The 14,120-nt window shown below is 51.3% G+C and overlaps 1 protein-coding gene across 1 annotated transcript; it reads right to left on the reverse strand.

The window, feature by feature from the left end:
- Window positions 1-3,314: 3,314 nt before the first annotated feature.
- Serpine1 (serpin family E member 1) lies at window positions 3,315-13,735 on the reverse strand. Its single transcript, XM_050127876.1, has 9 exons — window positions 13,574-13,735; window positions 12,073-12,338; window positions 10,533-10,766; window positions 8,899-9,093; window positions 7,991-8,189; window positions 6,138-6,238; window positions 5,945-6,031; window positions 5,260-5,343; window positions 3,315-5,010 (listed from the first exon to the last, which is right to left on the reverse strand). Exons 2-9 carry the CDS (start codon window positions 12,335-12,337, stop codon window positions 4,973-4,975), a joined length of 1,203 nt encoding a protein of 400 aa, XP_049983833.1. The 5' UTR covers window position 12,338; window positions 13,574-13,735; the 3' UTR covers window positions 3,315-4,972.
- Between the last annotated feature and the right edge of the window lie 385 nt (window positions 13,736-14,120).

Below are 14,120 nucleotides of genomic sequence, written 5' to 3' on the forward strand. Positions count from 1 at the left end.
TGAGTCCTTTAATTCCAGCACTTGTGAGGCAGAAGCAGATGGATTTTTATGAGTTTGAAGCTAGCCTCGTCTACACAGTGAGGCCCTGTCTCAAAACAAACAAACATAACCAAAATCCCACGATTTTTAGATTGGCATGGTGTCACACAATCCCAGTACTCAGCAGCATGAGACACAAGGATTGTGAGTTCGTTTAATGGTATCCTGTTAAAGAAAGGAAGGAAGGAAGGAAGGAAGGAAGGAAGGAAGGAAGGAAGGAAGGAAGGAAGGAGGGAAAAAGTTTGGAAACAGGTCACACCTCCTTGACAGATGTGGTTTTTATAGAATATTTTTGTCGTGAAGGGTTTCTCACATTCGCGTTCATCGCCTGTCCATGGGCAGATAAACAATCCCACTCTGTGAGAGTCATAAAAAATTAAAAAAAAAAAGAAACTGGGAGTGGTGGCTGGGGATGGATCTTGTTAGTTTTTAATCTCTAAAGAAATAGAGAAAAGAAGAAAAGTTTGGGAGGCCAAGAAAAGGAGGCCACGCAGAAGGCAAAGAGGGCAGGCAGACGGCACGCTGTGAGGTGGCTGCGGGGTCTCTGAGGTCCCTCACCGTCTTTATCTCGACTGTATCTGAGAATAACCGAGAACCTGTTAAGTGGGGCAGCGCCTTGCTTGATTCCTCTGTGGTGAGGGGACCTTTTGAAGAGTCCTTTCTTCTTGAGCCTTCAAAAATGGCATGTGAGGCCATTTTTGAACTGTGCATTGGAGAATTAGGGCTCACGAGTCCTACTTTTTTGAGATTTTTTTTTTTTTGGTGTAGAGTTCCTTGTAAGTTTTTAAAAGAAAATCTCTTATTATAAATGGGTCACTCTCCAACCTTCGGCCCGAGGCCTAGAACTGCTCACATTTTCGGGGCATAAGGAGATTCTATCTGGGTCCCAGTGTTCTTGAATTCTTAGACAGTTGTCTTCATGACCCTAGCTACCCACCAGTGAGCTCAAAGGGAGTGAGGCAGGAGGATGGCAACTAGTGTCAGAGGAGGGTTGTCTCTTCTTCCTTCTTTTACATTGATCTCCTTCACACGTGTGCACGTGTGTGCTCCTGTGTGTATGTGTGTTCATGAATACAGCTGTGCACATGCTGTGGTTCACATGTGGAGGTCGGAAGACAGTCTGCAGCACTCACTGGTCTTCTCTCCACCACGTCAGTCCTGGGAATAGAACTCACACCCTCCAGCTGGGCGGCAAGCGCCTTTCCCCACTGAGCTGTGTTGCCTGTCCTCAGCTGAAGTGTGGGCCACAATCTCAGTACAGAACTGTCTTGTTTGGATCTCTAGGCTAAGTTAACCCAGTGCTGTCGATGCTGTTTCCCTTCGTCCTTTCAATTTTGTCATGTTGTTGTTGTTGTTGTTGTGTGCTGGGGCCTCATGCATGCAATCTAAGTACCCTACCACCCAGCCAGTCCTCTGGCTCTCACTGGCCGATTCTATCCAGCCTGGAGAACGCTTGCCTAGAATGCTCGAAGCTCTGACTTGGAATCCCAGCCCTACACACACACACACACACACACACACACACATACACACACACACCATAAATAAATAAGCCCCCAAGTCCCAAACTGGAAGGTGGGAGGGAGAGGGGGGCTTTTAGGAAGGTCTTTAAAAGTGGCTACAGAGAGTACGTACGTAACAAAAGAGTCTCGGTTCCTGGGGACCTGATGTCTAAATAGGGCTGGGCACATGAATGCAAGCATAGTTATAGGCTGGAAATGACAACTTGATTGGGGTCACGTGGAAAGAGAACCCACTGACGGCTTTGCTTGACCATCCCAGAGGGAAGTACAACCTGATCTGGGGCTGGAGAAATGAAGAGCAGAGGTAGAAAGCAGTGGGTGGGGGTCCGTGATGGAAGGAATGACAGAGGAATAAATTCGAGAAACAGAGACAGACAGCAGCCAGGTCTTTGGGTGTGGGTGCGAAGTGTTTGATGGATCTGGATCTCTGTCTCAGCATCTCTCTTTCTTTCTCCTCCACCCCTTTCTTCCTCCTCTTGTTTTCACACATCCCAGGCTGACCTTGAACTCACTACATAGCAGAGGATGACTTTGAACTCTTGGTCTTCCTGCTTCTACCTCCCAAATGCCTGGCTCAAGCCTGGTTCTGCTTCTGAGACACAATCTCATTCTGCTATCTAACTCCTAACCTTCAACAGTGCTAGGCTTACAGGCACGCCCCCCTCACCCTTCCTTCCCTTCTTCCCTCTCCCCTTTCCTTCCTCTTTCAATTCATCAACCTCCTCTCCTTCATTCTTGCCGGGGTCTGTCTCTCTCCGTAACCCTGGCCAGCCTGAAACTTGCTGTATGGACTAGGCTGGCTTTGAACTCACATCTGCTTGCCTCTGTTTCTCAAGCACTGGGATTAAAACTGTGTGCTACCAAACCCAACATACCTCTCTTCCTCCCCACTCCCCTCTGTCTCTCTCTCTTCCTTTTTTTTCCTCCTTCTGCTTTTCTGGAGACAAGATCAGCTACAAATTTACTACGTGGCCCCAAGATGAACTTGAATTTCTGAAATCCTCCTGCCTCCGCCTCCCGAGGCTGGAATTACAGGCGTGTGTCACCGTGCCTGGTTTGATGAAGTGCCACGGATCAAACTTGAGCTTCGTGCATGCTGAGCAAATATCAACCAAGCCACATCCTCAGCCTATCCTTTCCCCACTTTAAGGATGGTTTCTGGGGGAGACTCAAACCCTGGACAACCTGTCCTTGAGGCAGGACACACAGCTGTGGTGACTCTCTCATGGATTTTCCCACAAGCTTATCCCTGTGTGGTTTACCAAAGTCCCTACTGGGGGTCTGTTATGGTTTCTTTGTTGTTGCTGCTGTAGTCGTTGATTCCAGTTTGTACCTGAGGCTAAGCTAGCCTAGAACTGGAAATGTGTGTGTACGTGTGAGCACCTAAGTGTGTGCTCAGCGTGGGTGTGTCAAAGTCAGAGGACAACTTGCAAGAGTTGGTTCTTACCTCCTGACCTGTGGGTTCTGGGGATTGAACTCGGGTCTTTAGGCGAGCCATCTTGCCTGCCCCTTAACTCTCTCCCATCCTCACTGTCTGCGTGGGTGAGTGTGGGCACATGTGCCATGTTCTGTGTGTGGAGGTCCGATGACCTTCCAGGGGTCAGTTCTCCCTCTCCATCATGTGGGATCCAGGGCTTGAAATCGCGTCATCAGCCCTGTGTGGCAAATGCTTCACCCGCTCAGCCGTCCCAGCCCCCAGTATGGTTTTGACCCCTTGTGTTCAGCAAAAGGAAAGAGGCAAAAAGCAAGTAATGTTGCTTGCATATAATTCGTTTTTATTGTTTTTGAAAACATATTTACCTGCTTATATATCAAAAGTGAAAAAAAAAATGCTTGTTACCAACAAAATTCAAGAACATTCATGCCCACATTTGGGGCCCCTGTGGGTACACGGTGTATGGCTGTCCAGTGCATAACAAAAAGAGGAAAAAGAGAGAGAGAAGGAGAGGGAGAGAAGGGGAAACACAAAGAATGAGTTTTGTTTTTCTTTCCGGTGGAGGCGTAATGGATGCAGAGTGGCCTGCTGTGAGATTGCATTCATGGTACCTTCTTGCGTATTTTTTCAGTAAATTGGTTTTCTGATCATACCCCCAGCTAAGGAGGCTTTCAAAAATGATTATCGGAGGAAGGTGGTTGACCGGGAGCTGGCTGTCTCTCTCATCTCCCCCGCCTCCCCACGTGTCCAGTGCTCACATACAGCAGCCGGAAATGACACACTGAAGTGAGTCACCAGTGCGGCTCTGAGTCACCCAGTAACTGGAGAAAGTTCTGTCCTGTTAGGTCACACAGTCCCTTTGCCATTCTGCTCCTGAATGTATTGGAAAATTTGAAACCACTTTGCCCTCCCTCAAATCTCTCTCTTCCACCCAATCTTTTTTTTTTCCTTCCTCTTCTTCCTTTAACGTGGGCTGCCAAGCATCACCTTGGCAAGGTCCCTAGGGAAAAAAAGCCACGGAGGGTGGGGGTAGGGGCGGGGGTGGGGAGCATTGGGGTAAGGGTGCGTTAGGCCGCCACTAGGCGGCGGTGTGAGCCCCATCACGGGGACCACCAGGAGGGCAGGCTTGTGGAGTGAGGCTCCTGAGAGACAGGGATATAGACCCCAAACGGGACACCGTGTGCCATGGTTTAAATAAAATGCGTTTTTTTCTTAATAGTGCTTCTTCTTTCCAACAAGCATACAAGGGGAAGAATGAGATAAATAGTCAAGCACACCCCCGGCATCTCCCCTGCACCCCCTCAGGGAGACTGCGGATGAAGAGCCAGGCACACACACATCTGATCTTTCTTTCCCTTCCCAAAAGAAAACTGTTTGTGAGTGAAGATAAAGAAGCTATGTAAACAAGTCACCTACACTCTGAAAGAACCTCTGCACGCTGTGTCGGGGAGGGACAAGAGGAACTGGGCAAACTTTGCTCCATACTGGGCAAACACCCATTCTGTCCATCTGCTGCCCGTCGGAGCTGGGCAAGGTGGTCCTTCCCACGGTGGACCTTGAGATAAGGCAGCGTTTCTTCCTTTGCCTGTGGCCACCCACCCCAGCAGTGGCAGACGGTGCAAGACATGGCCACAGTGTGATTTTTGCCCCAGCATGCTGAGGGAAAGCCCTGAGGCCCCCTGGGGAGTTGGTGGGACCTGGGTCCAAAGGCTGAACGCGAGAAAGACGAACAGATGAAGGTTCTGTGAGGTCGAGGGTCTGGATCAGAGACCATTGTGGATCAGGGGAGTCTGCCTCCAGTGAGGGAGTTAGACACTTTCCCCTTCGAGAGTCTGAGGTCTGGGAGGCTGGCCAGAAGGGAAAAAGAAATGCCTTCTCCTTCTCCCAAAAGAACACTTAGAATAATTCTCTTCTTCAGAGTTTCTGCTTATAACAGCTCCAGTTTCATCCCGAGCGAAGGCCTCTCTTCCGGCTATCAAGGCTCCATCACTTGGCCCATGAAGAGGTTTGTCTCTGCGGGTGGAGGAATCATGCATTGCCAGGTGAGAATCAGAGCAGGTGAGTGAAGGGCAAGTGACTGAGTTAGGACTGGGGTCCTGGCGCTGGGTGGGCTATGACGGGGTGCTGGGATGGAACGGAACTGAGCTCCAGAGTCTTCGCTGAGTCCTTAAAGGCTCGAGCGACATCTACATGGTGGGCAGGTCTATCATGGTTTTGAAGAAATAGCGGGAGGGGAGGAGAGTGCTGTGGGGTTCTGCTCACCTGTCGGATTGTGCCGAACCACAAAGAGGAAGGGTCGGTCCATAACCACCTCCTGAGGGGCCATGCGGCTTGAGACGACAATGGCTGAAAGAGAAGAAACCATGTGTTAGGGTTAGAGGGACGCTGTCATTGGTGTGATCCCAAGAGATCCAGTGACACCAGTCTATCTGAGGGCAGCACTGGCAGATGATATTCAGGTGCTTTAAAGGAAACCAGTAGTGGGTGTGAAACCCAGAGCCTCGGGCATGCTAAGGCAAGAGTGCTATAGTTGAGCCACACTGCAGCCCCTCACTGGGGGATTCTAGGCAGAGGCTCTACCACTGAGCCACACCCCAGCCCCTCACTGGGGGATTCTAGGCAGGGGCTCTACACTGAGCCACACCCCAGCCCCTCACTGGGGGATTCTAGGCAGGGGCTCTACCACTGAGCCACACTTAGCATACTGCTAAGCACACTCTTTGAATCCACTTTCCACTGCGGCAACACCTCAGGTCTTCCTTTGGGGTGACTGTCACATCCTGGGACCCCAGGAGCCATGGATGGGGCAGCAGTGTCCCAGGGGAAGTGGATCCATTTCCACATGAGGAGGAGGTTTGGGGAAGGGTGGTGATGGACCTGCTCTAGCTCCCTGCAGGGCGATTGCTGTCCCAGGTTGGTGGGCCGACCCTGGCAGAGCCACACTCACCCGTGGAGGAAGACGCCACTGTACCGCTCTCGTTCACCTCGATCTTGACTTTCTGCAGGGCCTGGGCTACAGAGAGCTGCTCCTTGTCTGAAACAGAGGGAAACAGAACACAAAGGGCAGGTTAGCCACCACTCTGTCCTCTCCAGGGGACTCTGACCTGCGGAAGTAATAAAGTGGGAGGCTTCTAGCTCACCAGAAAGACTCGAGAAGTCAGCCTGGGCTGGGTTAAACATGTCAGTCATGCCCAGATTCTCCAGGGGCCCTCTGAGGTCCACTTCAGTCTCCAGAGAGAACCTGTGGGCAGGAGCAGGGAGCAGCGTTAGTGTGACCCTCAAACGGCTGATTCTCCCAGGACCTACCAGGTATCCGCTAGGGCAGTGGGATGGGGTAGAAACTGACGTGAGCATGAAGGCCTGGCTTTTGTTTGCCTTGACCCAGGAGCTCATGTAGCCCAGGCTGGCCCCAGACTCATTATGTAACCAAGATGATCTTGAACTCCTGATGCCCCTGCTTCTCCCTCCTGGTGCTAGGGTTTGAGATGTGCCCCATCATGCCTGCTTTATGTGGGTCCAAACCAGGAGCTCCAAGTTAGGCAAGCAGTCAGCTAACTCAACTACTTCCCCAGCCCTGACCTTGAAGGGATCCCCCTGCCTCCAGCACCCTAGGACAGGATTAGAAGTCTTTGAAATCTCATTTGGCTAGGTGGGGGGGTCGGGCCTTTTTCCCCCCTCCTTGCCAGAAACGTCTATTATTAATGAGCAAAGTGCAGCATCTCCACCCCCTCAAGCCTGTGACTAACGACTTTCCCCAAATAAGACAGCAGTTAGAACATAATTGTGTTCCCTTTGACTGCGGGAGAGGGACAGGTTCACATCGTCCTGTGCGGGTGCTGGGGTAACTGTGGTCTGCAGGCTGTTTCTGAGCGACTCACACAGTGAGGCTTTGGGGGGGCTCTGCTCCCCACCAGGGCAATGACTCATTATCTCCATCTTGATGAGAGAGGAAGGCACTGGAAGCTCGGGAGCTAAAGCGACTCAATCCCCCCCTTTCTCCAAGCCTGGCATTAGAGCATCTGGGAGTTTAGGGGAAGTCTGGGCTGGGAGCTTCCCTATAATTCTGGAATTACCCAGACACAACCCTCTCCACCCCTTTTGATTCTGCAGAGGATTAGGGGAAAAATTAAGTCTCAGTCTGAATCTGTGGCTGCTCCTCTGCCTGGTCTTGGAGTGGATGGTGCGCAAGGGAGGACATGGGGATGGGAGCGAGCCGGAGAATAATTTAGAAGCCCCTACATACGTATTTCTCCAGCTCCTCTTTTGGCTGCTCTTTTTTTTTAATTCTTCTTCTTTTTTTTTTTTTAAGGGGTCTCATGTAATTAGGAACAGCAGGAGGGTGACCTTGAACCCCTGATCCTCCTGCTTCCAGCCCCCTCGTGCCGAGATTGGGGTTATGCAGCAGCGCTGGGGATCCAGTCTAGGGCTTTGCCTATGGGAGGTGAGCACCCTGACCACTAAGCTCCACCCCTTTCCCTGCACCCCTCCCCCTTACGAGATAGGGTCTTGCCGCACATAGCCCAAGTTGGCCTTATCCTAAGTGTGAGGATTACAGATTTGTACCCCCATGCCTGGTCTGTGTGGGTTCGAACCTGGGGCTTCACGCATGCATGGCATGCGAACACTCTACCAACTGAGCTATGGCTTCAGCTGTCTTGCTCCCGTAGCCAAGGCCCGAGCTCTCAAGCACTGAGGCTGCAGGCTTGCACCCTCCACTTCGGTGGACTCTTGACTGGGTTTTTGGTGCATGGCTTCTGCGGGGATGGATTTTATAAAAATCTGTCTCCTCTCCAACAGTAGAGACATTCTCCAAGTGTGATGATGAAATATAAGAAACCATAATCAAACCCAGGCTAGAAGATTTCCCATCAGCCTCCCACACAAGTCCCTTCCCTGCGGGTGTTCCCCATCTGGGAAACCGCCCATGGGGACGGTGGCTTCAGGAGAGATGGCGGATGTCGGGACTAGGGTGTTGGCGGGTGGGATGGCTTACTTGGGCAGGATGAGGAGCCGGGGCAGCCTGGTCATGTTCCCTTTCCACTGTCGGATGAGCTCAGCATCCAGAATGTTGGTGAGGGCAGAGAGAGGCACGTCCTTCTCGTAGGGCGCCGCAATGAACATGCTGAGGGTTTCGCCATGATAGGGCAGTTCCAGGATGTCGTAGTAGTGGCCATCAGGAGTGGTGAATTCACCTGGGAAGAACCAAGATGGCACCTTGGAAATGGCTCCAGCTCACGTGGATTCCTCCCTAACGCTCCTCCTGCGTCTCTTGTTTTCTCTCCTTCTAGAAGACCGAGCTCTCTGTTCTAGTTTTGGAGGTCTGTCACCCACTCTACATGCCATTCCAATGTTTTCCTTTCATCTTTTAACTAGCTACGTAGTCAAGGATGGCCTTGAACTTACTCTCCACCACACCTGGCTTTTGAGCTAAGCGTGGAACCCAGGGCTTTACTGATGCTGGGTGAGCCTCCTCCCTAAGCCACACCCCCACATCCTCCCATTTTCTCCCTCCTGACCTTCACTGATTTCTGTCTGACCCCAGCCACTAATTATCCCCATCCTCATCTAAATCTCAACTTCCACACAGCTTTCCCCTCTCACTGGGCTTGTTCGCCTCAGGTAACGACACTAGAAACCTCTTAGGAGAAGAGATGGGCTTAACGGTCGGTCGGGCAGATGTGGGTCAGGAAGACCGTCTCCATTTCGGCTTCACCTAGCATGAAAGAAGCTGGGACTTTTCCTGCTTCTTGGATTATCTCAGTATGTCCTGCTTGGGAAGTCATTGTAATAACTTGGGTGCGTCTACCTTCTCTGCCATCTTCCTCCCTCTGACAGAGACACTGGATGCTGCCCAAGGGTCTGTTGTTGTTAAAAGGTAGGGACTGGGGATCTTGGACTCACTGTAGTTGAACTTGTTGATCTGAGCCATCATGGGCACAGAGACGGTGCTGCCGTCAGATTTGTGGAAGAGGCGGTGGTGGGTGCTGGCCTCTGAGAAGGGGGTCTTCCATTGGCCATTGAAGTAGAGGGCGTTCACCAGCACGAGACGTGTCAGCTGGTCCACAGCCCCTTCGGCAAGTAAGTCACTGATCATACCTGAGGGAAAGCAAGGTGAGACGGCTTTTAAGCATCTTCGGTGCTTCCCTGCTACTCCCTGCTCTCAAACAGGTGTCCGTTGAAGGGATGCAAAGAGCTGCTGGGGGTTAAATGGGTCAATTTGTTTTAAGAGTCTTGGGATGTCTTCCAGCTCAATACCCCCCATTTCTTTCCTTCCCTCCCTTCTCTCTTTCTCCCCCTTTTTCCTCTTCATAGTACAGCCTACTCCAGAGCTCACCCCAAAGCCTAGGTTGGCCTTGAGTTCATGGTAGTCCTCCTGCCTCAGCTTCCCAAGAGCTAGGATGATAGGATGAGCCACATCCCTGGCTTCGCCACATTTTTCTTGGCTTTGGGATCCAGTTTAGCACCAGAATTAGACACCTCTGCCTTCTCTCATTACACCTCTCCTCTCGGCCCCTAAGCTGTAATCTTGGAGGCCTGTCCACACACGCGGCAGTGACTGCTGTTCTTAGTGAAGGTCATGTCTTTCCATTGGCTTTGCTTCTGTTTGTTTATTTGTTTTTAAAAATATTTATTATTATTGTGCCGGGGGGCAAGTATGAGGTGTGTGGGGGTGCGTGCATGCCAAGTGGAGGTCAGAGGACGACTTATGCAGAGTTGGTTCTCTCGCTTCCCCATTTCTGTGGCTTCCAGGAATCAAATTCAGGTCACCAGGCTTCACGATAAAAGCCGTTACCTGTGGAGCCATCTTGGTGGCTCTGGTGGGTTTTGGTTGTTGTTTGCTTTATTTATTTATCTATCTATCTATCTATCTATCTATCTATCTATCTATCTATCTATCTAACTATTTATTTATTTGGAGGTGGGGTGGAGTAGCTAGAACTACAGGTATATGTAATGGTTTAAATTGTCTAGTTTTCTCTCTCTAGTGTTTTTTTTTTTTTTTTTTTTTGTTTTTGTTTTTGACAGGATCTTACTGTGTAGTTCACGCTAACCCCAAACTCATGATTTTCCTACAGGAATGACCCATTACACCCAGCTCTGAGTGATCTTATGAAAAAGCCTAACCACGACAAACAGGGTTTTGGGTTACAGCTCAGTGGTAGAGCATGTGCGTAGAATCCTCCAGTGAGGGGCTGGGGTGTGGCTCAGTGGTAGAGCATGTGCCTAGAATCCTCCAGTGAGGGGCTAAGGTGTGGCTCAGTGGTAGAGCCCCTGCCTAGCATCCCCTGTGAGGGGCTGGGATGTGGCTTTAGAGGTAGAGGATTGTCTAGCATGCATGAGGTCCTGGCTCCCATCCTCAGCACCACAGGAAGAGAGGAAAAGGACAAACATTCGCCTTTTATCCTCAAATACAAAGCCGAAAGTGAGAACTGAGGATAGGTGAATTAAACATGGAATTCCCTTCCTCTGCACGCACCTCGGGACTGGCCTGCCTTCCCCACCACTCACCTCTGGTGTGCCTCCCCACCACTCACCTCTGGTGTGCCTCTCCACCCAGTCATTGACGATGAATCTGGCTCTCTCCACCTCCAGGAAGTCCACCTGCTTCACCGTGGTCCGGAAGAGCTTGAAGAAGTGGGGCATGAAGCCCTGGACCAGCTCCAGGTCCCGCTGGACGAAGATGGCGTCCGCAGTGCTAATCTCATTCTTGTTCCATGGCCCTGTGAGCTCCTTGGACAGCCGACGGAGGGCGGGAGCTGTACCCTTCTCTGTAGAGGCACCAGAACAGGATCCGTTATTCTCCTGTTGAGCCAAGGGCTTTCGTCTGGACCAGGTTTCCCAAAGACCTCGCCCCGCTCCGGTGGATGAGGCTCTTTCATCCCTCCAGCGGTCAGTGGAGGAACATAATTGTACCTCTTTCTTTCTCTCTCCCTTTTTCTCACCATCCCTCCCTTCTTCCTTGTTTTTTTGTTAATTTTTTTTTTTTGGGGGACCAGGTCTCACAAGACACCTCTGGGTAGTCAGACATTACTGTTTAGTTCAGGCTGGCTTTGAACTCACAGAGAACTGCCTGCCTCTGCCTCCTGGGACTAAGGGTGGGTACCACTATGCTGTCTCCCTCTCTCATTCTTCCTTCTCCTCTCCACACTCCTCTCCCAGGAGGGTCTCACACAGTAACCCAGACTGCATAGACCGGTTTGCCCCTCACTATTTGGCCCTAGATATCTTGGAAGCTAACAGAAATTCCTCTGCTTTCCCCTCCCCCGTGCTGGGGTTAAGAACATACACTGTTAGACTCAGCTCTCAAATCTTAACCCTTTGTGCATCCTTCCCCAAAAAGTCTCAGCTCCTAATACTTTCCTTACGTCAGAACATTCTTCTCAGTTCTTAAACCATGAGCACAAGTTTGCTTCCACCGCCCCCACCCCCAACAGTCCTCCTAAGGGCCACAGGTGCAGGCCTTACAAGCACGAGCCACCACCCTGTTTGTCTTGCTCTTCTGTTTGGTTTCGGGACAGGGTCTTGCTCTCTAGCCCAGCCTGGAGTGGAACTTGCTATGTGGCCTAGGCTAGCCTTGAATTCATAACCCCGCCCCCTCAGCCTGCCGTGGGCTGGGATGACAGGCTTGCACCACCATACCTAGCTAGGTTGTTTGTATAATAACGGTGTTGTCAAGTAATTCAAGTTCACAATCCTATTACACCTTAACCCTGTGTGGTAGACACGTTTTCAGGCATTCCCCCATTTTATAGACAACAAAGCTGAGGTTTTCAAGAGTTAAGGTCATTGTACACCATCTCCAGTTTTATTGGTGTTGGGGATGGAACCCAGGGCCTTGTGCATGCTAGGTAAGCTGCATCCCCAGCGTCATGGGGGTATAAGCATGGTTTGGATGCTCTGTACCTACTGGCTGGTACACCAGAGAAAACGGGTGGACCCTGGACTGCAGCTGCACACGGCCCGACTGGGGGATGCTGGAGTGAGTCTTCTCTACCTTCTCTGCTCTGTTTGCTCTGGCCCCTAGTCTGTGAGGACCCCGTGACTCTCCCCCTCTCGCTCTGCCCCGTCTCTCACCGTTGATTCTGAATCCCATGGCATCCTGGATCTGCTGCTGGGTTTTCCCTGCCGTGGTCAGCTGCAGCATGGCCAGCACGGAAGACACCCCGTAGGGAGAGAAAACCACGTTCCGGTCCTGGGAGGCCTGCACCACATGCTTAAACACTTTGACGCCGAAGTCAGTGGCCTGGTGGATTGTGTGGGACTCGTGATGTAAAGCAGAGCCTTCCCCAAAGACCAGAACCAGGCCCAGGGTGAGGCAAGCTAGTGCTGGCGTCTGCATCCTAGGATAAAAGGGAGAGAATCTGATAAGGAAAGGATTCTGGAAGACATCCCGGAGCGGGACGTGGTGCCTCAGCCATGGGCTAGGTTCTCTGTGTTAGCCTGTAAGAGATCAGTCTGGTAAATTCACATTCATTAAGATTCCATAGTGGGATTGGATGATGAGGTCACCCCCTTCTGCCTCCAACCAATTCTTTCCATCTTTTCCAGACAGAGTCTTGACCTCAGGGTCCTCCTGTTTCAATTCTCCCAGGTACTGGGATTACAGGCATGCATTACTGCCCATAGATGCTACCTGATTTTTGATCCCAGGCCACCCTCGTTTTTGACCTGTGGAAATCTTAGAGAAGCACCCCTGTGTCTCTCTTCCCTTCTGTGTGACTGAGGACTTTGGATAATGACAGCTTTTGATTTACAAGTTGGTTTGTTCGTTTGTTTTATCTTATCACAATTCCCCAACTACTGCTTGTTCCATTTAGCAGTATGAAAAAGTTCTCTGGGGCCAGGAGGACAGCCAAGTGGGTAAAGGCACTTGCCACCAAGTCTGCTGACCCGAGGTCTAGTCCTGGGACCCACATGGCAGAGAGAGCAGACTCCTGAAAGTTGTCCTCTGATTTCCACACTTGAACTGTGACACACGAATGCGCACACCACACATACATGCATGCACATACAAATGCAATTTTTAAAGTTTTGGTTTGGATTTTTTCCTTCCTTCCTTCCTTCCTTCCTTCCTTCCTTCCTTCCTTCCTTCCTTCCTTTCTTTCTTTCTTTCTTTCTTTCTTTCTTTCTTTCTCTCCTTTCTTTCTTTTTGGTTTTGTTTCTCTGTGTAACAGTCCTAGCTGTCCTGGAACTAGTCCTTGTAGACCAGGCTGGCCTCAAACTCACGGAGATCCGCCTGCCTCTGCCTCCCGAGTGCTGGGATTAAAGGCATGCACCACCACCGCCGCCTGGCTTGGTTTTTCTTTTCAGTAAAGTTTCTTTGCTAAATTGAGAAAGGGGAGGTTTTCTGGGGAGGCCCTGAGAGACAGCATCTTCGCTTCTAGGATCCAGGGTTAGAAGTGGAGTTTGACCATCTTTCTCGACCACCTGCGGTCCTGGGTGGGCTAAAGGCTGCGGAGTTCCAGAACAGGGCGGAAAAGAAACGGAGGTAAAACGAGGGTGGCAGCCTTCTGGGAAGGGAAGGTCACCTTCCTAACGTAATTAGGCCTTAGGAAAGAGCTTGCCTTTCTCCTACCTGGAGTTTTCCAAGGTGTCCTGTGATTGACTCTTCCCGCTTGCTGGCTGTTGCTCAGCTGTGGTTGGCTGCGTCCTGCCGGAGGCGGGAGTGCGGCGGTCCTCCTTCGCGGCTGTGCAGCAGCTTGCTCCAGCTGTGCCGTCCTGTGGCTCCAGGCTCCCTTTATACCAGATGTGGGCAGGAAACAGATGAACTCATGTTCCAGCCCCACCCACTTTCTAACTCTGGAAATGTCTGGGCTGCCCGCCCGCCCTTCCCCCCTCTCCCCCCTCCCTCCCTCCCAGGGATTTGCGAGGACATGTGTGTACGTGTGCTGGAGGGCATGCTGGATAATTGAGCAAACCCTGGTTGCCTTGATTGGAACATCCCAGTCAATTTGCCTTTGGCTGGTCGGTCGGCTCAACCCCCGGTGGCACCACAGAGCTTACAACGCCTGGTGTCTGGGACTCCCTTCCCTGGTTCTCAGCTTGCAGCCACATGACTGGGTTTGCCCCTTTGCTTTGGAGGAACCCATCCCAGAGAAGCTATGGAGCTTGTCAGGGCTGTC

This window comes from Alexandromys fortis, unplaced genomic scaffold, assembly GCF_014885135.2.
Source record: "Alexandromys fortis isolate MF-2015 unplaced genomic scaffold, M_Fortis_MF-2015_v1.1 scaffold_291, whole genome shotgun sequence".
NCBI lineage: Eukaryota > Metazoa > Chordata > Mammalia > Rodentia > Cricetidae > Alexandromys > Alexandromys fortis.